The 26,199-nt window shown below is 42.1% G+C and overlaps 3 protein-coding genes across 7 annotated transcripts in view; 1 reads left to right on the plus strand and 2 right to left on the minus strand.

Annotated features, from left to right (window-relative positions):
* Window positions 1-16,579, plus strand: part of nsmaf (neutral sphingomyelinase (N-SMase) activation associated factor) — a 33,570-nt gene extending 16,991 nt beyond the window's left edge. For 2 of the 5 annotated variants that reach the window (XM_031876699.1, XM_031876700.1), the window contains exon 30: window positions 7,695-9,686. In XM_031876699.1, coding sequence (XP_031732559.1) covers window positions 7,695-7,755 — 61 coding nt within the window. In that variant the 3' untranslated portion in view covers window positions 7,756-9,686. Of the gene's footprint in view, window positions 1-7,694; window positions 9,687-9,817; window positions 10,040-13,478; window positions 13,993-16,173 lie in introns of those variants that run through there. The other 3 variants (XR_004213838.1, XR_004213837.1, XM_031876701.1) reach the window with 3 other exon arrangements.
* LOC116399501 (mediator of RNA polymerase II transcription subunit 18-like) lies at window positions 13,289-14,256 on the minus strand. Its single transcript, XM_031876704.1, has 2 exons — window positions 14,076-14,256; window positions 13,289-13,491 (listed from the first exon to the last, which is right to left on the minus strand). Exons 1-2 carry the CDS (start codon window positions 14,166-14,168, stop codon window positions 13,330-13,332), a joined length of 255 nt encoding a protein of 84 aa, XP_031732564.1. The 5' UTR covers window positions 14,169-14,256; the 3' UTR covers window positions 13,289-13,329.
* On the minus strand, window positions 15,472-25,749 carry cngb3.2 (cyclic nucleotide gated channel subunit beta 3, tandem duplicate 2). The gene is made up of 17 exons (XM_031876710.1): window positions 25,645-25,749; window positions 25,006-25,060; window positions 23,338-23,449; window positions 20,280-20,440; window positions 19,640-20,154; window positions 19,499-19,549; window positions 19,337-19,423; window positions 19,173-19,237; window positions 18,852-18,974; window positions 17,697-17,838; window positions 17,254-17,413; window positions 16,988-17,085; window positions 16,816-16,899; window positions 16,534-16,652; window positions 16,187-16,339; window positions 15,591-15,741; window positions 15,472-15,492 (listed from the first exon to the last, which is right to left on the minus strand). The coding sequence occupies exons 1-17, from the start codon at window positions 25,747-25,749 to the stop codon at window positions 15,472-15,474; spliced, it is 2,202 nt and encodes a 733-aa protein (XP_031732570.1).
* Between the last annotated feature and the right edge of the window lie 450 nt (window positions 25,750-26,199).

Raw genomic sequence — 26,199 nt, forward strand, 5'->3', positions numbered from 1 at the left:
GAGACCAAAACAAAGAGCATAGTATGCAGGTTTTTGCCCAAAAAAACGTGGTATTGTGGTAAAACTTCTAGATATCTTCTAGATATGATCTTAGTTCATGTATAATTGTGTTTTTCAGTGTGTAAAATGGCTCCCATGGTTGTTTCGCCCAGAATCTCTTTGTTACACAGGTATATGATATGTCATAAAATATAATTTTATTCGTTTCGCAAAAGTGAATTGTACAAGTGTGTACTCTGTCACCCCCCCCCCCCCCCCCCCCCCCTCTAGCCCCCTTTAAAGGGGGCTCTCGTGTACAAGAGGAATCTAGCTTAACTTTGCAATAAAGAGTCACAGTACAGTATGCCAAGAAAATGTCATAGAATAGTATGTACAAAACATAAATTCATAGTGTAATAACAAAAAAAAATGTAACGGTATAGTTTGTCAAAAAGGCCTAGAATAGTATGTCCCAAAAAGTTACAAGCAAAAGACATAGTTGATAAAGAATTTAAAAAGTAATGGTAAAGTGTGCAAATGTATAAAAAGTCAAAATATTTATAGTATAGTATGTCAAATAAGTTATGATAAAGCAATAGTTTAGTTTGAACAAAACGAAAAGAAAAGTAGTTGTATACTATGAAATGAAATGAAAAGCAATAGAAAGTCAGTGTCCAAAAATAATTACATGCATCATAAAAAGGACATAGTATGTAATGAAAAGTCAAGACATAGTACATTATGTGGAAAACGTCATAGCATAGTATGTCATGAAAAAGACAGATTATGTTACATCATTAAAAACGGGAAAAAATTAAAAAAAATTAAAAAAAAGCCAAAATACACAAAAAAGTTATAGTATAGTAAGTCGAAAAAAGTTAGTACAGCATGTTGAAAAAAGTCATAGTACAGTATGCCATAAACATTTCCTTTAAAGTCATTATACAATGTATCATAAAGTCAGTATAGTATGCCATAAAAATGTCATGGTATAAAATTAAGCTAAAACAGGCTTAGAGTATATGTGCCAAAAAGTAACCATGTAGTATGTCATGAAAAGTATCATAGTGTAGTTTACCATAAAACATTTCATATAAAAAGGTCATAGTATATTATGTCATGAAAATGTTAGTAAAAATGTTAGTATGCCTTTAAAAAGTTGTATGATATGTCATAAACTAGAATTACCACCTTGTGGTTGTATGCCTCCGCCAACCAGTCAAGTTGCACTTTTCACCCACGTTTGCCCAAAATGTAGTCTCTTTATCATTATAATTAATTTAGACATTAGTGTAACATTTTCATAATTAGCATATGAAGTCTTGAGTTATGGCTAAAAATGCATTTTGTGAGGTCACGTTGCCCTTTACCCACAAAAATCAACTAGTTCATCCTTTAATTCCAAATGGATGTTTCCCTCCAGGCATTCTTGAGATATCGCCTTCACAAGAATGGGACAGACGTGAGGTCACATTAATGTAATTAATTTATCCCAGAATCCATCTTGATGTGTATGCCAAATTTGAAGGAATTCCCTTCAGGCCCAGGTTGCCTGCCTTGCCTTCAGTAAAGTCTGCCCCTGGTGTTTTTTTTTCGTATGAACGAGAGTGCATTTCCCTGGTGTTTCTCACCGTGAGTAGCCGCTACTTGTGTGTGTGACGCAACTATTTTGTGGCAGGTGTTGGAAGTGCAGTGTTGAGAGCGATGCTGATTGTATGAGCGGATCTTGAAGAAAGCCGCAGGCAGCAACACCGCAGGACAATAATTTGGCTTGTTCTGAACAGACATGTTTTCAACTAGCACTGCACCGGCATAGTAAATAGGGAGGGATTTACTATAGAGTCATTTTCAGCACCATGGACAGAGTCACAAAGAGGGGTTGGTTTTCAGCACCACGGAGAGCTCTGGCAACAACGTCTATAAATCTCCTGCGTGGTTCTGCCATATGCATTGAATGTGTTGTAACTCTGTTATGTTGTTCCTTCTGTACACATGACATCTATTGCACTTCTGTCTATCCTGGGAGAGGGATCCCTCCTCTGTTGCTCTCCCTAAGGTCTCTTCCTCTTTTCTCCCCGTTAAAGGTTTTTTGGGGGAGTTTTTCAAGTTCCGATGTGAGGGTTCCGGGACAGAGGATGTTGTATGTGTACAGATTGTAAAGCCCTCTGAGGCAAATTTGTGATTTTGGGCTATACAAAAGTGAATTGAATTGAATTGAATAAATCACAATTGAGACAAAATAAAAAAAGTACATACGCCGTGCCCTCTCCATCATACACCCATGTGGTCGTCTTAATACCCTGGTGCATGGAGGCAACGTAGTACGCACAGCTGTTGAGATGGAGGGCGTAGAGCAGGTAACCTGTGGTGCGAATCACTCTGCATTAGAAAGACAGCGATAGAAAAGGATTAGAAGAAACTGAACCGATCAGTGTATAGCGTAATGGTCATTTTAGTTGCAAGTACTATGATAAAGTAGTGGAAAAACTATAAACTAAACAAATAACAGCATATATACTGGCTGTGAAAAAAAGCAGAAGATGCAAAACGTAACAAATAAAATTGATGACTGAGAATTCAGAACAATGTATAATCTGTAGAGTTTGAACAGGAGTGTCAGGTAATATCCAAACAATTTATGTACAAAGACGAAACGACAAGCAATTGAAAAGTAAATGGTAACTCTGAACAAGCATCATTTTCTGCTTACAGCCAACTTAACAACTCAACTGTACAGTTCATCTAATAGTAGAAGTTTACAAACGGTGTACTGAGAACTTGATTTAAAAAAAAAAATTGTATTGATTTTTTCCTGTCATTGTTCCAGGAGCATTTACCTCCAGATGTAGGCCTTGGCCATGATACTCTCAAGTTTATCGCTGAAATCAAAGAAGGACTCAATCTAGAACACACAAGAAAGCAAACAAGGACCGGATATATGAAGCCTTTTGAAACTAAAATATTTGTATTTACATTTACATTGTTTCTTCATTTACATCATTAGTAAAAAGGATCAGTCGGCTGCCTACCCTGATGAAGCGGTTGACTCTGTATATGGTGGAGAATTCAAAGTGCAGGCAGAGAAGGTCAAAGGGGAGGATGCTGAAGATATCAATCTAAAAAGAGAAGAATAAAAAAAAAAATCTAAAACTTGGATTTGTTTCACAACAGGTTCGTTAAATTTTATGATTTGATCCCCATAACTCCCACAAAAGATTAACTTTGGCGGGACACACATTGGTGGAGGAAGTAAGAAGATCATTTACTTAAGTAAAAGAAGTGGTAACACATTGTGAAGATACCAGTAAAGGTCCTTCATTTAAAATTTGACTCAAGTAAAATGATCTGCTAAATCTACTTCAAGCATTAAAGTAAAGTAAATGACTGATATATTATTATTGATGACATTATTAGATTGTTAATACTGATGCACTATAATGGTATTTAACCCTCGCAGCTGGTTGAGGTAGAGCTAATTTTAATCACTTCATATACAGTTGGATAGTTTAGTCAAGTGGTTTTCAAGCTCGTAGGCGAGCGTCTGGTGGCCGGGCCTTTGCCCATGGGGCCCGGTCGGGCTCAGCCCGAATAAACACCATGGAGCAGCCACCCTGTGGACCCACCACCCGCAGGGACAAGCATCGGGGTCGGGTGCTATGCAGACCGGGCGGTGGGTCGGGCGGGAGGCCCGGGCATGCCGATAGCCGGTGGCATAGACTAGCTCTAGGGACGTGGAACATCACCTCGCTAGCGGGGAAAGAGCCGGAGCTGGTGCAGGAGGTGGAGCGATACCAGCTAGAAATAGTTGGACTCACCTCCACACACAGCGTTGGCTCTGGAACCAAGCTCCTGGAGAGGGGTTGGACTTTGTCCTTTTCCGGAGTTGCCCAGGGTGAGAGGCGCCGGGCGGGAGTGGGGATACTCACGAGCCCCCGGCTGAGCACCGCTGTGTTGGAGTTCTCCCCGGAGAGCGAGAGTGTCGCCTCCATGCGCCTACGGGTTGCGGGGAGCAAGGCTCTGACTGTGGTTTGTGCTTATGCACCAAATAGCAGTTCGGAGTATCCGGCCTTCTTAGAGTCGGTGGGAGGGGTCCTGGAAAGGGCGCCGCCTACCGACTCCATAGTTCTCCTGGGGGACTTCAACGCTCACGTGGGCAATGACGGAGAAACCTGGCGGGTGGTGATTGTGAGGAACGGCTTGCCCGATCTGAACCCGAATGGTGTTTCGTTATTGGACTTCTGTGCTTGCCACGGTTTGGCCATAACGAACACTATGTTCGAACATAAGGTGGCTCATAAGTGTACCTGGTACCAGAACACCTTAGGCCGGAGATCAATGATCGACTTTGTAATCGTATCATTTGATCTGCGGCCGTATGTCTTGGACACTCGGGTGAAGAGAGGAGCAGAGCTGTCAACTGATCACCATCTGGTGGTGAGTTGGATCAGATGGCAGGGGAACCGGTTGGAAAGACCCGGCAAACCCAAACGTGTAGTGAGGGTGAACTGGGAACGTCTGGCGGAGGACCCTGTCCGGGAGGTCTTTAACTCCCACCTCCGGAAGAACTTCTCACACATCCCGAGGGAGGTTTGGGACACGGAATCCGAATGGACCATGTTCAAAGCCTCTATTGTGGACGCGGCCGTCAGGAGCTGTGGCCGGAAGGTCATCGGTGCCTGTCGTGGCGGCAACCCGTGAACCCGGTGGTGGACACCTGAGGTGAGGGAAGCCGTCAAGCTGAAGAATGAGACCTTCAAGGCCTGGTTGGCCCAGGGGTCTCCTGAAGCAGCTGACAGGTACCGGCAGGCCAGAAGGGCTGCAGCTGCGGTGGTCGCGAATGCTAAAACTCGGGCATGGGAGGAGTTCGAGGAGGCCATGGAGAAGGACTTTCGGTTGGCCTCAAGGAGGTTCTGGCAAACCATCCGACGGCTCAGGAAGGAAAGCAGGGCTTACCCCAGGCTGTTCTCAGCAGGAGGGGGGGGGAACTGCTAACCCGGACGGAGGACATCGTCGGTCGGTGGAAAGAGCACTTTGAGGAACTCCTAAACCCGACCAACATGTCCTCTGCAGAGGAGGCAGCGCCTGAGGACCTAGGGGGAGGCTCACCCATATCCCTGGCAGAGGTCGCTGAGGTAGTTAAAAAGCTCCTTGGTGGCAAGGCGCCGGGGGTGGATGAGATCCGCCCTGAGATGCTGAAGGCGCTGGACATAGTTGGGCTGTCCTGGCTGACACGCCTCTTCAATGTCGCATGGGGGTCGGGATCAGTGCCCATGGAATGGCAGACCGGGGTGGTGGTTCCCATCTTCAAAAGGGGGACCGGAGAGTGTGCTCGACTTACCGGGGTATCACACTACTCAGCCTCCCGGGGAAGGCTTATGCCAGGGTGCTGGAAAGGAGGCTCCGACCGCTTGTCGAACCTCAGATTCAAGAGGAGCAGTGCGGATTCCGTCCCGGGCGTGGAACAGTGGACCAGCTCTTTACCCTCGCAAGACTACTGGAGGGGTTCTGGGAGTTTGCCCAACCAGTCTACATGTGCTTTGTGGACTTGGAGAAGGCTTTCAACCGGGTCCGTCTGGGGGTCTTGTGGGGGGTGCTGCGGGAGTATGGGGTGCCGGACCCGTTGCAACGGGCGATCCGGTCTCTGTACGACTGCAGTAGAAGCTGTGTCCGCATTCTCGGCAATAAGTCAGACACGTTCCCGGTGGGTGTTGGCCTCCGCCAGGGCTGCCCTTTGTCACCGGTCCTGTTCGTGATTTTCATGGACAGGATATCTAGGCGCAGCCTGGGGGCGGAGAACGTCAGTCTCGGGGGTCTCGGGATCGCCTCTCTGCTATTTGCAGATGATGTGGTCCTGTTAGCCTCCTCGGATCGTGACCTCCAGCATTCACTGGGGCGGTTTGCAGCCGAGTGTGAAGCGGCGGGGATGAGAGTTAGCACCTCCAAATCTGAGGCCATGGTTCTCTGCCGGAAACCGGTTGATTGCTCCCTCCAGGTGGGGACGGAGTGCCTACCTCAAGCGAAGGAGTTCAAGTATCTCGGGGTCTTGTTCACGAGTGAGGGTAAGATGGAGCGGGAGATCGACAGACGGATCGGTGCAGCTGCAGCAGTAAAGCAGGCGCTGCACCGGACCGTCTTGGTGAAGAGGGAGCTGAGCCGGAAGGCAAAGCTCTCAATTTACCACTCGGTCTACGTTCCTACCCTCACCTATGGTCACGAACTCTGGGTCGTGACCGAAAGGACAAGGTCGCAGCTACAAGCGGCCGAAATGAGTTTCCTCCGTAGGGTGGCCGGGCTCAGCCTTAGAGATAGGGTAAGGAGCTCGGTCATCAGGAGGGAGCTTGGAGTAGAGCTGCTACTCCTTCGCGTCGAAAGGAGTCAGCTGAGGTGGTTCGGGCATCTAATTAGGATGCCTCCTGGACGCCTCCCACTGGAGGTTTTCCAGGCACGTCCAACTGGGAAGAGACCACGGGGAAGACCCAGAACACGCTGGAGAGATTACATCTCCCAGCTGGCCTGGGAACGCCTCGGGATCCCCCAGAATGAGCTGGTAACATATTGCCGGTGAGAGGGAGGTCTGGGTCGGCCTGCTTGACCTGCTGCCACCGCGACCCGACCCCGGATAAGCGGTGGAAAATGGATGGATGGATGGATGGTTTTCAATCTAGGGGTGGGGTCCCTTCAAAGGGTTACAAGACAAATCTGAGATAATACGATAATACAGACAAAACAGAGGTCTGCTGCACACATTTGCAATAATGCTTTACTTTTTTTGAGAAATAATGACTCATTTCAGTTCTTTGAGCCATGGGCAGTTATTGAAATGAAACCATGTGAGAAGTTAAGGTGGGAACTGTCTCTTCGATGGAACTGCTATGAACTCATTGTCATCTGACACATGAACAAACACTGTTTTGTTGTAAGTGGTCACAATCCAAAAAGGTTGGCAACCAATGGTTTAATCTTTTACCTGTTGACAATCCAACAGACAAACTGTCTTTCAGAGGCTGTAGCGGGCTCAGTTTTAAAGCTAGTGTGAAGCTGCTGGTATCATATAAAACTAGACCTAGACCTAAGGGCAAGAGGTTAGCATCGTCTTATATTTCTTAATGTTATATTAGCCAGTAACTACGGCTGTCAGATAAATGAAGTGGAGACAAAATCACCCTAAAAATGAAGTAAAGTAGAAATATAATGAGAAATTTTGCTGTATTTAATTGCAGTACTTGTAAATGTACTTCGTTAGTTTCCACGACTTGATATATCATTACCATCTCACCTTAAATCGTTGTGATTTCCGATAATGTACCTTAGCCATACGTCCGTCTTGCTGCCGGGGAAAATCACACACCGTTTTACAGTTCAGGCGAGTTTAACAATATGCAAACTGTCATAGATACAGATTACACACAAGTCACTCATTGTGGCGCTCAATTTTGTTTTGTGACTTACAATAACGTCTCCGGCTTTGACAAACTGTAGTCGGGGCTGCCAAACAATGATGTCAATAACATTCACTACATCACTAAGAATGTCGAAAAATATCCAGTAGCGGTTGTTGGTTTCATTATGGAAAGGGAAAACCAACCGCGCAGTGCAAAACCAAACGTTGTAGTTGAATGCCAATGATACCAGGGACAACCAGGCAATGTACCGACGATCTGGAGAGAAACAGACATACAGATTTATTGTTTGTGTTTATGTTCATTTAATCTCAGCTGCCCTGTTCCCTGTGTGCACCATACATACCTAAAGGATCTACGGTCTGGCCCAGTGTGATATCTATCTGGTTTTCGATTGGACGGAAGAGGACGTCGAAGAAGGAGCAGCTGATGTCTGGGAGGATCTTCGCTTTCTTCTTAGCCTCCTCCGCCAGCCTCTCCTCCTCGGCTTTCTTCTCTGCCTCCAGCCTTTTCTCCTCGTCCTTTTTCTTCTTCTCCTCTGCCTTTTTGGCTGCCTCCTCTGCCTTCTTTTTGGCCGCTTCTTCTTTTGCTATTCGCTCCTCTTCCTTCAATCTGATGTAGTCCTCCTTCCTTAGAATAGGTGCTAAGCAGACAAAGAGAGTGACGGAGAGTTAAATGGCCCTTTGGCCTGTTTTCTGTCTGCATGTTGCTTTGAACATGTCCGTACTTACTGACAGGTGGGGTGATTTCTGGCGAAGTGGCATAAGGGTCTATGGCTTTCTCTCTGAGGAGCTGTGTCCGCTCTTTTGCCTTCTTTATTATACTTCTGAGCGTATCATCTATTTCACGGAAGTAGACAACAGGTGGAGGAGGAGGAAGAGGGGCCTCTTCCCTGAAAACAGGGAGCAAAGGAAAAAGAAGGGTGAATAAAAGATTACCAGAGAAAAGGTGACGCTAAATCAGAGAGGAGGGAAGTGAGGGGGCTGAATTGGAGAATCATTTTATATAGTGAAGAAGAGTATCCTCAGTTAAATGGGACAATTTTGCAAATGTGGTAGTATAGTTCATATTATTATTGTCACTATTTATCTGCTGAGATGGAAGAAAAAGCAGAGACACACAACCCTATAGCTCTATATCATAATAATCTATATAACAAACACGTTGGACTTCTGTTTTCACTCTTATTTGAACCCAAGAGAAAATATAGTATTTTATGAATATGTTCTTTAAAACCTCTCTAATCTCTATTTCAGCAATTGTTCATTTGCCAATACAAAAATAACATAAACTTATTAAATCATCTGCAAAGAACAAAATTAATTCTCTGGCTTTGAGTATTTCACTTGCATGTGAATGCTCTAAGTGATCGTTCTCAGTCACAAATACCACTAAGCCTCCTAATCGCCTTTCCTACTTTTGGAGTCACAGGAGTCACACTGTGATCATGGCCGCTGGTACTGCAGCTAACATACAGTACGTCCACTGTACGTATTGTGAGGAGAGCTGAAACAATGCAGACCTTGCAGCTACTCAGAGTATACTGTTCTATCCGTTACAGATAGTTCTGTATTCGGAGATTAAATTGAACAAGTTTAGATTTTAAATGGCAGATATTAGCAGTAACAGTTATGTCTTAAGTTTGGAAATTATGTAAATACTGAATGCTACAAAGTAAAAAAATACCAATCACACATAAAGGACCATCTGCACTAACATTTCTGGAGGTATATTTGTTCACCAGGTCGTACCACATAAAGTACCACACTGTACTTGTGTCACACTTTAGATCAGAAGCTCTCAAACATTGTCATTATACAGCTACACAGACACTTAATTTACTGTAAGTATGAGTAGGGTATAGCTAATTAAAGACAACAGAAACAATAATGTTTCAAATCATTTTTGATGATGAGATTGTGACTAAAAAGCAAATGTTATCGAAAAGTTTGTATTTCAGAAAGAAAAAGAAATCTGAATTAAGGTCCCTTTTAAAAGCTTGAAATGTCAGTAGTACTGACATGTCCATCCAAGTCCCATACACGCTTAACCTGTGCAGGGTCGCAGGGGACTTGAGCCTATCCTTACTTGCACTACATTAGATAGACACAGTATAGGATAAATTCTTACCCTTCAGCAACAGGAGCAGCAGCAGCAGCAGCTGGGGCAGGTCCTGAGGCAGGAGCTGGAAGAGAAATACAGCAGCACTCTTTAGTCAATTTCTAGCAACCATATCAAAGGGTTTTACATTTTTACATTGTTTTGGCTGACTTGGATATTCGTCTGTATTCAGCCGGAGAGAGGCCGCTCCAGGATACCGCTGATGAAGACCCTTTATCACTTTAGCTGCTGAGAGTGAACAACTTCGTGGTTCCTTTGCTGAAATTGCCCTCTGATGCCAACAGAAACAGAAACATTCTCCTGCAATGGTCTTTTAGATGGATGCTGTCGACGCCGACGACAACCCAGAGAGGGCGAGCCATGTGTGCGTAGCTATGCATGAAAGGTTTTTCTCCTCACTGGGACAGAGGTGTAATGGAGACCTTCTTCAGGATCCCAAAAACAAACAACCAAGACAACCAAGACCAGCAAGGTGATTTAAGTCATATTTTTCTAATTTAATGGTCTGCCACCAAAGAATGAGAGAGCTGCTAAGGAGACACTTCAGTGGAGCAGCTGTTCAGTTTGAATGAAGTGTTAATATTTCCTTTGACATTTTGACAGTTTATTTTGTCAATTTATCAGACTGAAAAAAAGAGAGCGGCCCAATCCCAATCGCGCTCCTGTAAAGTCTGTGAGGGTTTAGGGCTGTCCCACTGTCAAATCAGAATGTTTTGAGGACTCTCTCTCAGACATTTTGAAGGGAGCACGCCTAAAAATCCGTGAGTCCGTAAGGGGGGACATTGGGATTTGGCCTTTCTCTTTCACACTCAACCATTTATCAGGTGATGTCAGTAAATCCCTGAGAGTTCAGGCCTTACATTGGGATTGGGCCAGGTTGTGTAATGTACAAAATCACAGCTCGCACAATGCATCCTGGTACATGTAGGCAGGGCTCAGCGAACAGGAGAAATCAGCTTTCTTGGTCAACATACAGTAGCACGCACTGGGGAATTAATTTCTTCATTGCAATAGCCAGGGAGCCCTGGTAGATCATTTTGACTTGGTCATTTTAAAAGTAGCTCGCAAGGTGAAAAAGTGTGGGCACCCCTGCAATACAGTTATTGCAATTCATTTCTTCATTGCAATACATTGATTAGACATCCACAAGAGGTGGCACATTTTCCCTTTAATAATTTTAATTACTGTAATAGACCCTCTACCTTCTTGCAGATTTTAGTTCATAAAAATAAATCATTTAGAAATAAATATTTGAAGTAAACTTTGGCTCAAGAATCTGCAAAATATATGATCTCTACTAAATGGAGTATACATTCAGATTAAAAGCTAAAATAACAATTACAAAAAAGTGCAGATTAGCATGATTCTTATGATTTCTAATAAAAGTGTGCTAGAGAGCTGGGCAGAAAAAGATTTAAAGAACATTATGCAGTCTTTAGGAGGATATTTTGTCACAGTTAAGGTGAGCAAGGGAAGGACCCAAATGCAGATATGGACTGACAGACTGGTGCAGTTCAAAGATCTATTGCAAAAAAGCTTACAGGCAGTGAGTCCAAATGCAGGCAGGCAGGTAACAGCAAGCAGGAAGAAAACAGGTAAACAGCAAACAAAACTCCAGCAAAGATAATGAGCCGGCAAAGAACAACGGAACTGAGCTGGTATAAACGACTACCAAGGGAAGTGGGAACAGCTGAGCAGGAGATGAGGCGAATGCAGGACAGGATAAACTGACCAGGGCAGGGTAGACAATCAAAAGGAGGGAAAACTCACAAAAACAGGAAGTAAAACAAATCAAGACACAAGAGAAAAAACAGGAAAGGGACTAAACAAAGACAATATTGACAATATTTTAAACCACTGGAACTGTATTTAAATGTCACCCTGAAGTGAGACTCGTCACTTTACAATCACAAATGACGAAAATATAAATCCATGAGATGAAAATCAAAGCAACCTAGAGTAGTTTACTACACTAGCTTCTTAAATGTATGAACAAGGTGTACTTCATGCCACTTCCTGTGCATTTACTGTACTTGGCGAGGACGGTTAAAGTGATGTGAATAGTACATGGCCTTCTTCCTGATATCAATTAATCAGCTGCAAAGCTGCATAACAGATGCTATATTTACATTATTTCATGTAAACAGCATGCACCTATACAGGTGCTGGTCGTATAATTAGAATATCATCAAAAAGTTGATTTATTTCACTAATTCCATTCAAAAAAGTGAAACTTGTCTATTATATTCATTCATTACACACAGACTGAATCCCAAATTCAGTATCTCAGAAAATTAGAATATTGTGAAAAGGTTCAATATTGAAGAGACCTGGTGCCACACTCTAATCAGCTAATTAACTCAAAACAACTGCAAAGGCATTTAAATGGTCTCTCAGTCTAGTTCTGTAGGCTACACAATCATGGGGAAGACTGCTGACTTGACAGTTGTCCAAAAGACGACCATTGACACCTTGCACAAGGAGGGCAAGACACAAAAGGTCATTGCAAAAGAGGCTGGCTGTTCACAGAGCTCTGTGTCCAAGCACATTAATAGAGAGGCGAAGGGAAGGAAAAGATGTGGTAGAAAAAAGTGTACAAGCAATAGGGATAACCGCACCCTGGAGAGGATTGTGAAACAAAACCGATTCAAAAATGTGGGGGAGATTCAGAAAGAGTGGACTGCAGCTGGAGTCAGTGCCTCAAGAACCACTACGCACAGACGTATGCAAGACATGGGTTTCAGCTGTCGCATTCCTTGTGTCAAGCCACTCTTGAACAGACAGCGTCAGAAGCGTCTCGCCTGGGCTAAAGACAAAAAGGACTGGACTGCTGCTGAGTGGTCCAAAGTTATGTTCTCTTATGAAAGTAAATTTTGCATTTCCTTTGGAAATCAGGGTCCCAGAATCTGGAGGAAGAGAGGAGAGACACACAATCCACGTTGCTTGAGGTCCAGTGTAAAGTTTCCACAGTCAGTGATGGTTTGGGGTGCCATGTCATCTGCTGGTGTTGGTCCACTGTGTTTTCTGAGGTCCAAGGTCAACGCAGCCGTATACCAGGAAGTTTTAGAGCATTTCATGCTTCCTGCTGCTGACCAACTTTATGGAGATGCAGATTTCATTTTCCAACAGGACTTGGCACCTGCACACAGTGCCAAAGCAACCAGTACCTGGTTTAAGGACCATGGTATCCCTGTTCTTAATTGGCCAGCAAACTCGCCTGACCTTAACCCCACAGAAAATCTATGGGGTATTGTGAAGAGGATGATGCGAAATACCAGACCCAACAATGCAGAAGAGCTGAAGGCCACTATCAGAGAAACCTGGGCTCTCATAACACCTGAGCAGTGCCACAGACTGATCGACTCCATGCCATGCCGCATTGCTGCAGTAATTCAGGCAAAAGGAGCCCCAACTAAGTATTGAGTGCTGTACATGCTCATACTTTTCATGTTCATACTTTTCAGTTGGCCAAGATTTCTAAAAATCCTTTCTTTGTATTGGTCTTAAGTAATATTCAAATTTTCTGAGATACTGAATTTGGGATTTTCCTTAGTTGTCAGTTATAATCATCAAAATTAAAAGAAATGAACATTTGAAATATATCAGTCTGTGTGTAATGAATGAATATAATAGACAAGTTTCACTTTTTGAATGGAATTAGTGAAATAAATCAACTTTTTGATGATATTCTAATTATATGACCAGCACCTGTATATTGCTCAGACGCTGGTCTTAACATGTCTGAGTTCATTGTCTCATTCCTCATACAGATAAAACTCCTTATCTGTAGTCAGAAAGACAAAGTGTCAATGATCTGCATGCAGCCACATCAGCTCAAAATATTAGACCTCTCACCTGGTTGTGGTTCTTCCTTCTTGGGCTCTTCTTCTTTCTTCTCTTCTTTTTTGTCCCCCTCTGTCTTCCCTTCTTGTTTTTTGTCCTCTTTCTTTGGCTGCTCTTCGTCATCCTTCTTTTCAGGGGGCTGTTCTTCCTGTAAATAAACAATACTGGTACCAGTGTGCAGATGAAAGTGGACAAACAACGTCTTGAGACAAAAAGGGACAAAGCCCAACAATCAGCTGTAAGTGTTTGTAAGTGAATAAAGCATGCAAATGTCAAAGGTAGGTTTCACTTCTGATATTTGCTAATGATTAAAGTGTGTACATAACTACACTTGTAGTTCATCCTCAGCAGCGTCCCCTTCCTCAGTTTGAGGAAACATATTGAAGGCCCAGCAGTAAACCAGCAACAGTAAATCCACCCATGCAGGCCCACCCTCCCTGCTGAAGCTGCAGTGACTGCCCTTCATCAGTGCCAAGCTGCTTCAGAATTGATCTGATTTACCAGCCACGGCTTACCTTTAAAACAGTGTGACGAGCAGGTAGCGAGTACTGAACCTGATTAATGTAATGTTTGGTTTAAATGGTGCACACATGCTAATACATATTACCCTAAACCTAAAATAAATATGAAAAAATGCAGATTACACAAACATGAATGTGAAGAAATGTTTTCAAAACACCTTTCTGGTCCAGGTGTTTTATAGTAAGATATTAAAAAGAGGCCAGGCCTTACCTTAGCTGGTGGAGGTGGGGTAGGAGGCGTGGCCTCACCTTCACCAGAGGGAGGCTCAGGAGCCCCCATCAACTTTTTAAACCTGCTGAACATGGTGGGGCTCGGTGTGGGCTACAGCAAACAGGCCAACCAGTCCTCCTGGAAACGCTTTCCAATGCGGCAAGAGTCCCTGGATGCTCTGTAGTCCTCGTCTGAAATCCACACAACAGACTGAGGCAATTCAATTTCTTAGAAGCATTAATTCCCTCTGGGCACACCCCTTTCTCCTGAAGTCAACACCAGATCAGCGATCATAGCTGCCAGTCACTGCCAGGCATGACAACTGTCCTTTTGCAGTGCTGACTCCAGTCCACGGACCATTTAAGAGGCCTAATTTGAGGTCTAATTACTATGATTTGTTGGAAAAATGCATCTTAATAATTAATACAATTGTGTCTTCTTAATAATCAATGATCAAATGAAAAAGGGAATTATTATCAGCCAAAGTAGGTCAGGGATAGGATACATTTTCATTATTACAAAGTGGTTACCAATTCTGCCATTAAGTTTATTGAAATAAATAAAAACAACTGTTAGGTTTGCCTCTGCGTTTCACACAGAACTGATTGCATTTGTGAATATATCTAATCATGGGATAACACATAAACTACATGGTAGATACTCACAGGCAGATCATGTAAAATTAGACTGCTGGGGTTATTTCAGTCCACTCCAAGTTCATAAGTTCACAAACACAGAGAGCACTTAGTTAATTAACCGCCTCACAATGTCCCTGTCTGGCTAATGGGATTAGATTGATTCTCTCTCTCTCTCTCTCTCTCTCTCTCTCTCTCTCTCTCTCTCTCTGTCCCCCTCTCTCTCTCTCTCTCTCTCTCTGTCGGTCTCGTCTCTCTGAATATAAACACACTTTACATATCACACAGTCCACTTCAACATTAGCTGATGATAATATCTATCTCTCTCTCTCTCTCTCTCTGTACAAACAAACAACTGACAGAAACATAACATGCAAACAAACAACCGACAGACAGAAACATAACATGCAAACAAACAGGACAAGACGCCACTGAAAGTAAACTTTAGTTAAGTCGAGGAATTATTTATTCAAGCAGATCTCATCAAAATAGTTTGTGTTTAAATACATGTTTGGAGTTTGAATCTGCTTGTTGTCTTAGTTAGGTGGGTTTTGTCGAGCAGTTCTGCTGATCTCGTGTTATCTGATGGTGTCATGATCAAGCATGTCAAACAAAATGGGAAACAGCAGCATCAGCTTTAAACAATGAATCTTAAAATGATAGGAAATACATACTCAGTACAAAAGAGCAAGTAGTAAGAGGTTCAAAACAAAACTGCATTGACTCCCAAAAAGGAGTGAAAAATAAACTCACTACAATCCTCACTGGTCACTAGCAGCAGCCTGGGGGAAAAGAAAACACAAAGTATGGGTTTAGCAATCAGCATAACTGCAATAGCTTTGAAATGACCACATATAGATAAAAATGTAGGTGTTGTTACCTTCATTTTGTCAAAAAAGTTCTTGTTAATGTTTCCACCGAAAGCACGCAGCAGTTTGGGTGTGGGTGGCTTGGGTCCGAACAGCGCCAGTCCTTTCTCCTTTTCCACTCCTGCTTTAGCTGCCGCTGGACCCTTCGCCTTCATGAGTTTCCTGCACACGCAGAAACAGAGAAGCTGGCTCAACAAACAGCCTCTGGTATTATGCATATTGCAAAGCTTGTTCAAACATATTGGTTGTAAAATTGGAGAATTGGCTGTGGTCTCTCAAACAATTATCTATAAGAAAAAAGAACAATTTGAAAATGTCAATTTGCCGCTTAAAAACAGGAACAAGTGTTCTGATATGAGAGAGAAACGTAGTCGCATGTAGGTAACAACTGTAAATAAGTGCTGCATGTAAGATCAGCAATTTTAATGATTTTTAAGTCATTTTTTTATTATTCAAAATTATAATTACAATTATAAATAATAAAGACAATAAATAAGTTTGTTGATTTGTTTGTTGATTCACCACCTTCTTGACTTGTGGCAGTGTGCAGGTGCTCACCCCAGTGAGGGTGTGATACAGTGTGTTTGCTTTCAGGCCTCTGACTCACTTTCCCTTCCTGGCCAACACTTTCTGAGACTCCGGGTAGTGCACCAGGATATCAAACAGGTCTTTCTTCTCCAGGACAAAAAGGTTAGCGAAGCCGAAGGCTTTGACATTAGCTGTCCGCCTGTTCCCTCCGTCTTTGGATGATTGTAACAAACTGAGAAACAAAAAGATGTTATGACAATGTGAATTTGAATCTATCATCTTCTAATCAGGGGCATTACATTGAATTTGAACATTAAACGTGATGAATTTGAACATTAAACGTGATGATGTTTATCACAGTGTGAAAACTAGAATTAACAACGCTCTAAGGTTTCTTTCTTCAGACTTTGTATTTGTTTCTCCTACCTGATTTCTCCAAACACACATCCAGCCTTCAGTGTGACAAACACAATGCTGTTGTCAGGTCCTCCCACCACCTGCACCGCACCGCTTTTAATTACGTACATCTCTTTGCCGATGTCGCCCTGCAGAGAGAGCAAAGTTATTTACACATGCAGAAACATGACAAATAATGTACAGAAGAATAGACAGTATATATTTACACAAAGGTTGTACTCATGGGGTTTTGAAGGATGATAAAGATTCAAATATAGAATTTCAGGTGACGATATAACAATTTGAACTCGCTTTTTTTACGACGAAGTCTCCAGGTAAATAGACAATAGACTTGAGCCTCAGTAACATGTCCACCAACATCTGCTGGTCACAGCCCTGTAGAAGAAAAGCTATATTTAATTGACTTAATTCGCAGGCTGCAGTATGCCTAATTTGTTGTGTTAGTGGTGTCTTGAAAAGGCACCTTGAAAAGATCTATCTTCTGAAAGGTGGACAGGTTGATGTCCACAGCGATGGCGGTTCTCATCACCAGAGGCATCTTATCCAGCAACTCGGACTCATCTAAAAGCATCGAGATGAAACAGGGAATTTATTCTGGGGTCACATGAGTCTGGAGCTACATAGGGAAGTAGTACAACTTTTTTAAGGTGATATATGTGAAGGACTAACTGGTTTCTTACAAGGCTTTCTAACATTCTGTAAAAACTGAGCTGAACCAGTGTTACTGACCCAGCATGCCCTGTGCGTCCCAGGTGTAGGTGTACCAGTTGCGGACTCGGTTCTGCACCAAAGAGGGGATGTGGTTGTTCACCATGTAGTCCACGGTGCCGTCCATGGAGGATCTGAAGTAGGTCTGTCCTGCTGTGGCTGCACCGATGACGTCTCTCATCTGAGGCCAGATGACGGTAAGAACAAATACATCAACTAAGGAAAATAACTACTACGGTCAATTACACCCCACCCCACCTTTTTGACACACAGGAAACCAGTGATACAGATGATGGGGTGTTAGTGAAACTAGTATGCCTGATGATTGTGATTTCTAACTCAAAGGGTTTCATTTATCTGTCACTACATTAACAAGACAAGTGGGAAGAGACATGCTAATTTAGAGGTGCTGATTTCTATCAGGTTTCCAGAGGAACTGAGCATTTTGGGACTCTCTATGTTACCTGTCCAATCAAACTGGAGAACACAAAGACGCCCACGAAAAAGTTAATCATCTGAAAGGTAATCTCAAAGACGGTATGGGGTTCGTTAAGACCCCCGATGTTGATCAGACTGCGGACAGCATAGTAGTAACAACGCAGGTACCTGTGGAGAGGGTGGGGGCATAAGAGGGGCTGTTACAAACAAGTCTATGTGTCATTGGGCTGTTTTTTGGACAGACAGATAGAATATGTGTGTATGTGTGTGCATGTGTTTGGGAGGAATCATTGTTAATTCTCCCCTTTTTCTAGTTTGATTCCCTTGACATCTTGCTGCCGAATTTTCACACAAAAAAACTTTGCAAATCGAAAGCAAAATAATCCAAATACAGGTTAATTAAAAAAAAAAAGATAAATAATAATGGAAAAAAAAGAGCAATAAAAGATTTAAAAAATATTACAAATTAACTACCTGGCCAAGAATGATGGACATAAAGAAAGCCCCAAAAAGGTAGTTTGTCATCTGAAAGATCTGTCCGAACATGGTGTCTGGAAATGGCAACTCAGCGATCAGCAGTAGGGACTTCTCCGCATAGAAGAAGCAGCTGAGGTAACTGCAGCAGCAGCAGCAGAGATGGAACATACGAGACATTTTTTAAATTCGTGACTGTCTTTGGATATCTCAGGGATGGAGACAACTGGAACTCTGTTTCAGTGCAGCAAGCATTGCACTGACTCTAAAAGCTATGTATTGATGCCCATGTCGTCACATTTTGTCATGCATGGCAGCCCTATCAATTGTGAGTCTTAAAAAAACCAAAGAGGAATTACTTTAAACTCATCATTAATTAATAAATCGTTAACTTAAATAACTCCCAAAAAAGTAACAAATGCGCTGATGTTCATCGATGCTGGTAAAAGTGTTTCCTTTTAAACTGGGACCAAGTGTCTTTTACACTGATCACATTACCGAAGTCTAAAAGGATCAGTTTTCATTTTTAATTTGACAAAATGTGGTAAACTATTAGCAGTGGTAGTATTATCATGGTAAATAATAGTCAGAAAGAGCACATTACAGATACTTAGATACACTTTTTAGAAGTTTGCAATTCGGAGAAAAACCAAACAAGAATGCCATACACTCAAACGCAAGCAGGAATATAAAGTTTCTGTACTTACGCACTGCCCAGACCGGAGTAGACCCATTTAGTTTTCCCGATGCCCTGGTAGTCTGAAGCCACATAGTAGAAGCAGGCGTTGAGGTGGAGCATGAAGAGAAGATATCCAATGGTCCGAATCACTCTGATAGAAAAGTAAAGACTTGTCTGTCTATTGCTCTGTATTCATTATTTTTTCACGTCTTAATGTTGTAAAAGGTGAGTTCCCATCAGACACACACTGGCCACCCTGATCTTTTCAGTTATTTTTTAAAATGATGTATATATGATAACAACAAAAATGGCATTATCATACTTGCTTAATTTCTTTCATGTGACTAACCTCCAGATGTAAGCCTTGGCCATGATGCTCTCTAGACGATCACTGAACTCAAAAAATGTATCCGCCTTGAGAGTAAGCATGAAAATGTCAGCCAAGGCCACCACAGGAAGGACACAGAATCTTTAATCAATTGACTGGCCTTCGTAACACATGATTAAATTCACCTTTAGCAGGCGATTGAATCTGAAAATGGACCTGAATCCGAACTGGACATATAGCAAGTCGAATGGCATGAGGGAGATCAGGTCCAGCTGTTGAGGAGAGACAGATGTGTGAGGTCACTGAGACGAGTTCACCCTAAGTTCAAAGAATTCAAGTCACAGTACCATGAATCTCTCAGAATCTCTGTAGTTCTTCTTTGTCACCGCTCTGTCTTTCTGAAAGGTGGAGAAAAACATTGTCATTTTGTTATATCTTAAATCATTCTCAGTATCAGCCTCCATCGGCCGGGATTACATCAGACTTACTATGATGTCTCCTCCTTTGACAAACTGTTTGCGGGCCTGGAAGATGTTGGAGTCCGTGAAGTAGATGAGGTCGGCCAGCATATCCAGAACGAACCAGTAAGGGATGGCGCTCTCATTGTGGTACGGGAAACACAGACGGGCCGTAAGGAACCAGGTGTTGTAGTTAAAGGCCAGAGTCACAACGCTCAGCCAGGCGATGTAGCGACGGTCTGTGAAAGGGTCAATGGTATTCCCCAGCACTGGGTCCATCAGGTCCTCAAATGGCTTCAGCACAATGTCCACCGAAAACCAGGCAGCATCTTTTAACTTGGTCTTCAAATCCTTTTCCTCCTTCTTGGCCTCTGCTTTCTTTTTCTCCTCCTCCTCTTTCTTCTTCTGCTCGGCCTCCTTCTTTTTCTTCTCCTGCGCCTCTTTCTTCTTCTGGTCAGCTTCTTCCTTCTTTATGCGCTCCTCCTCTGCTTGCTTCTTCCTCTCCTCTATGACTTTTGTGTAGTTGTCTTTGCGCAGCAAAGGTGCTAAAAGGACAACATTAAGACTGAGTGTGCTTGAACACACAATGCAATTTAAATATTCATAATTTGCAGCCTATAAAGCCCCAATGACAATCATAAGACACAAATCTAAAGGTGTTTGTACTCACTGACAGGAGGGCTGATCTCTGGGGATGAAGCATTTGGATCAGTCACTTTCTCCTTGTAGAGATCCAGTCTCTCTCTCATGCGTTTGGCTATGGATCTGAGCTGCTGGTCTGAATACTTGTTGATGACAATGGGAGCGGGCGGGGGAGGGGCCGACTCTTGTCTGAAGATGGAAAATAACATTAGAAAAATGAGCCACACAATCTTGTTTTTTAATCTGATGATAATGGAAGAGGGTAGATTGGCCTGTTTCTCGTGTAATGAGGGCGATAGCACAATATTTGTAGACCAGTCTGAGGCGATGTTCTAGAGAATTTATGATCAACAAGAAACATTTTAGATTGGTTACGTATGCTGATAAAATGGCCTTAGTTAACCTAGCACAGAAAAGACATTAGGTGAAGCTGCCTATCTGGCCCACACAAGGGCCCTTTAAACATGGTGTCGCATTAGCCAGCTAGAAATCAATGTAGAAAGACAAAACAATCAATTAACTGCACAAAACAAGGTCTGAAAACAGAGTCAGTTTCACTTGATGTCCAACCTGATGAAACTGTGGAAATCTTTAAATACCTCAGTACAGTTCTCGAGTATATTTGAAAGAGATGCTCACAGCGACATTATCGTCTCTGGAAACTTAGTGGCCTTGGTGTTAGTCAGCAGATTTTAGAACTAGTGTACAAAACTATTGTTGAAAATGTTTTAACTTTTTCACCTTCCTGCCTGTTACGGTCACCTAAACGGTAGATCTAAGAATACTCTTGCTAGGATTGTGTCAATCGCAAGCAAAATAGTTGGCAAACCCCGGAAGCCAGTTTGAGCTCTTGAGTCCTTCAACTAAATATGTATTTGAGAAGTCCTTCATCCCAGAGCGCCATCAATATTCTAAACATGACTGATTAGATCTGAGCTGCAGACACTGACGTATAATATGACATGTCTCTATGCTTGTCTTAAATTTTCACTCTGGTGGACAATAGCACCTGTTTTAGTAAATAAAAGTAAAAAAAAGAAAACACTCTTCACTCCCAGCTCAGCACCAAACAGCACACACAGCGAGTGACTAGCTGATGAACATAGTGAAGCATTTAGCAGCTAAAGAACCAGATATTTCCCTCAGGAGTAGCGACCAAAAATGTAAGATTGGACTTACACAAAACTGAAACAATTTAAACTGTTGCTGCATCAGCTGAATGTCTAAATGGCCAACTTTATGCTAGCAAGTTTGCCATACAAACGTAAGCTAATATATCTATGTTGTGCTCACTGCTTTTTCCGCTGCCTGCAAGTGGCTAAATAACAAGTTTAAATTGAAATGTAAGTAAAAACACTTAAAAACCTACAAGTATGAGAGGGGCTTGAAACTGTGCATTTTTATTCCGACAGACTAACCACACTACTGTGGCTGGTTTAATCACTGACCGCTTCAATCAGTAAAACCAGCAACTGTGGTGACAATCTTTCATATTCACAGGAACTACTTTTCTACACTCTGAACTTGTTACTTCCTGTGCGTTACACCACATTTTTTACGAATTGCTAATGGTTTAGCAATTCCATTGTAATTTGTAATGTCAAATAAAGACATTCATACTGCGAAATTACATTTTAAGTGGAAAGGCTCAGCTGACAAATACAGCAACTTCAGCCTCAGCAGTACAGAGAAGAGGACATCTGTGCTCATATGTCGCCCCCTAGTGGACACGATTCAGCATTATATCTGGCTGACTGTGGGAGCCAGATGTATTTATGTCAAGTCATTGCGAATGAAACGCCACTACCCGAATATGTTTAACTTAAGCACTTTCATCAAATCATAGACAAAAACCTATTCTTATGACAGTTTACAACAAGCACAACAGAAAGGCAGAGAGATGACATCTCTTCCTTTCCATTGACACAGTGTAGGATGTACTGTCCTCCGCAGTTGAGTGCTACACATTAGTTGCATTAGTTAGGTTACGGAAACAATTGAAAATAAAGAGACTTTGGAGGCTGTTACAACTCAATGGTGAGTGAGATGCTTTCTCTCTTTTGGCCAAAACTGCAGCTGTGGTTTAATCTCTGGTGGCAGTGAGTCGTACTTACATCAATGAAGGAAGGCTAAACAACAGAAACACCTCTCCAGCCTCCACAATGACCATGCAAAAACTGGACCTTATAACCTTCATGAAGGTATGATTTATTAACTGTTATACTAGACATAACTTTCAGCTGGGTATATCTAATAAGTTAGTTAGTAAGGTAAATAAGAAATATGCTTATTTTTTACAGATAGAAAAACAACACACATAAACACCTTATCATTTGTGCTTAACTCAAACTTTAGAGTTTAGACAAATGCATCCAGACATTCACATTTATTAATTTATGTCCATCACAATATAAATGTATGTTTTGTTTTATAGTCCAAGATCACGCCAATTTTGCTGATTGAAATGTAGTTTCCAAAATAAAAAGGTCTGACTCTGGTATTACCCCAAGTAAGATTTCCAAATCCAAACACATCTAACTGTGCTCCACATAGAGCTCCTCCTCACTCTTTATTATCCACTGATGAAACATTTCAACATGTCTCAACATTTGGAAAAGTAAAATGTGTTTACAATTGTGAGGATCAGCCGAATGTGTCGCCTTCATGGTTTTTATTGCTTGGCCAGAAGCAGACCTGAAGAGCTTCTTAAACCTAAAAAGCTGAAAAGCTTTTAATCCACTTTCAGGTCATCCCCCTCCTAATATGCATGTTGCATCGGGGGATAAAGATCTCACACATGAAGGCTTTGTCTCTCTCGCTCTCTCTCTGCGATCTTGCCAGGGAATCAGATTAATTAGTGTCCATTGGGTGATTCATTTGATACTGGTTTGTGGTGTCAGTGTGCACTTGGCAGGCATGTGTTTTGGTAAGCTAAATTGGAGTTTGGAGGCTCTAGCGATAAATACACTACATCTACTCTTTTTAATTGCCCATGCTTCCGTTATACTGACAGTGCATCTCCCCTGCAATCAAAATATCCAATCAGGTAGAGAAAAAAATGAAACTGCCAATGGTGCAGGTCTTACCCCTCAGGTCCAGCTTGATCAGGGTTAGCTGGAGCTGCTGTAGGGGCCGGTGCTGGAGCAGGAGCTGCTGGTGGTCCTGCAGCAGGGGCTGATGCTGGAGCCGGAGTTGGTTCTGGGAAAGGGGAACAATCATAGTTACATTTCATCTCCTCCAGACTTGATTTTTGTAATGCTCGTTTTTAAAGCCTTGCATTTTATCATTTTATATTTTACAAGTTGAATTTCATTAACTTATTTGCTTTGTTTTACTTTGTTTCCCTGTGTTGGAGCTATTTATTAGATTTATTAGTATTTTGTTATTTCATTTATAAGTAGTATTGTTTAATTATTCTAGATGTTTGATATATTAAGATTGTTTTTTCTCTTTAACAGTAATTTGTTTAGTTATATAATTTTTTGTTGTTTGGGTAATTACTGTGGGCACCTGTGGCTATATATATGAGTAGACAGATAGGACCAGCATGCACCGGGGTGGGCTTATAGTTTTTACCAGCACAGGAGAGAAGGCACGACGGGAGTTTTCTTTGTTCTTTTTGTTTGTATGCTTGTTTTGTTTGCTTTACTAAATAAATACAAAAATTGGAATCCTGTATGGACAATCCACTCTCTTCTGCCTGCGTAAAATACCGACCACGGTGCATCAGTGGCGTTTGATTATTGTTTGTTTAATTTGGATTTATGCGACAAATGGCCACTACACCTTGTAACTTTGTATTTTTTGAAAAGAACTACACAAATAACATCATTGTTGTTAGATGAGGACAGCTGAAGCCTCTGGCAGTTACGTAAGAGTTAGAATGACGCTATATATTTCACATGGCTATAAAGAATCTCAAGAAAGTATAATTGTTGAAGAAATTGTAATACAAATCACATTTCAAGAATGACGGAGTTCAATATGAACCAATCAGGCAAAACATCAGCATCCGCGCTGCACTAGTTAAATACAGGCATGCTTGGAAAAAGACAAAGTGTGGAAAGACTAAACAGAAGTTATGAATGAGATAATGTATAATGTCTAAAAGGCCAAATATGTTTGTGGTTTATGTGATATAATTGAGGGTTAGGGTTGTTTAGGGGTTAAGTTCTACCTCTAAGCCGCTGTACTGGGTGACCGGCCATAGATTTATGAAACACCCACTGAGCTTAAAGCAACACAATTAACAAGTCACAGGATTTCACTTTATGTTATAGACCTCAGAAAGCAGGGACAATGAGGTTTGGACTGACAATAAGCTCAAGAAAAGTTGAACAACTTGAACGTTTCATATTGATAATCTGTCAACAGTCAATGAGTGTGCCTTTCTGTTGTCTTAAAAGATCTGATTGTCTTCTTGATCAATAGCTCGGCCTTACAAGTGCACACAAAGCTGATTGCAGCCACTTGGAGCTCAACGATAGTCTCCAACTTTTGTTTAAAAAAATTACAGCCATAAGGATAAAATAATGATTTGAGAACAGCTGTAGACTTTGGTTAGCTGGGGTCATTTTAGCAGAAAGGGACGACATATTCCTAAACTCTCTGTATGATCCAGTCCACCCATACAGTTTTCACCATGAGATGGACAGGTGGAAAGCCCATCTGACACTAAGTAAAACAGAAACAGACATAAAATAATCGTGTTTCTAAATGTGCTATTTCAGCCTCTCAAATGAATGATGACTTACCCTGCGGTTTGTCCACATTCTTGGCTTCATTCTCCTTATCGGCTGGCTTGTCCTCCTAGAAGATAAATCAACATTTTTCACATTGTCAGATGCTCGCCTTCATTAGTTAAACCACGGTCATTAGAGAGACATTTTAATTAAGAAAGCCTTTTTAAAGAAAAGTGAATTTAGCGTTTGACAAATTACTCCCTTGTCCGATCGGCTCTCTTAAAAACAAGATGTGTTTGAGATGAAATAAATTTAAAAGTGCCCGTTGGCTAATGAGCGATATCAATGGTGTCTGTGTAATGAAACAATTTTATTAGATTCTTTGTTGGCAAGAGTACTGAGCAATTGAATGGATGGGGGAGCAGATAAGAAGCCACTGCCGTGATCTTAGTGGAAACAAATTCAAATTGCTGCATTACAGGCTGGATACAATACTTCATTTTCCAGATTTCAGTCTTGGCTTCCACTGCTGTCACTGACTCATACTGAACAGTATGAAAGCTATTGAACACTTGTCAGGGCATCAAACAAGAATCGATTGCCCTTTGAGAAACTAGATATGAATGAAAATATGTTATAGTTCATAAAGAACATTTGTATTTACTCACTGAATATACAGCACACTATTTTCTACCACCAGACAAGTCTTACCTTAGCTGGAGCTGGAGCCGGAGCTGGAGCCGGAGCTGGGTCAGGGGTCCTCGCAGCGGCTGGCACCTGCGGGCCTCTGAAGAGACCCTTCAACTTGCTAAACATGTCTAGAATCCTAAAGGTGCATCTGCTTTTGCCGTCTGCAAGTGAGTATGAAGAGTACTGATTCCTGAGGAGCTGAAAGATCCCCCTCCTCTTTTCTCTCCGATGGTATTATTGTTTTTAGCACCACTAATACTCTTGCACAGAGAAAAGCCCCCAACGTCACCTCATATAAGCTCCCAATAGGCTTACAGGTGACCACTAAAGCAGGGCTTAGGGCAGCATATACAGAATGCATGTGTGTGGAGTACATACAGACCACAAGAACCGTTGCACTTATAGTAAATTAAATGCTACTGTCGTGAGCTGCTTCAACCCACGTCTTGGTGAATGCACTGCAGCCCATTCTGTAAGCAACATTACTGTACGCTTCAATTGGCTATAGGCAGTAAGAAATCTATCCAAGCACAAGACACTTTACAAGTTTTATTGACAAGGTTATCCCCGTGCCTT

This window comes from Anarrhichthys ocellatus, unplaced genomic scaffold, assembly GCF_004355925.1.
Source record: "Anarrhichthys ocellatus isolate YVR2014 unplaced genomic scaffold, GSC_Weel_1.0 scaffold113, whole genome shotgun sequence".
Taxonomy (NCBI): domain Eukaryota; kingdom Metazoa; phylum Chordata; class Actinopteri; order Perciformes; family Anarhichadidae; genus Anarrhichthys; species Anarrhichthys ocellatus.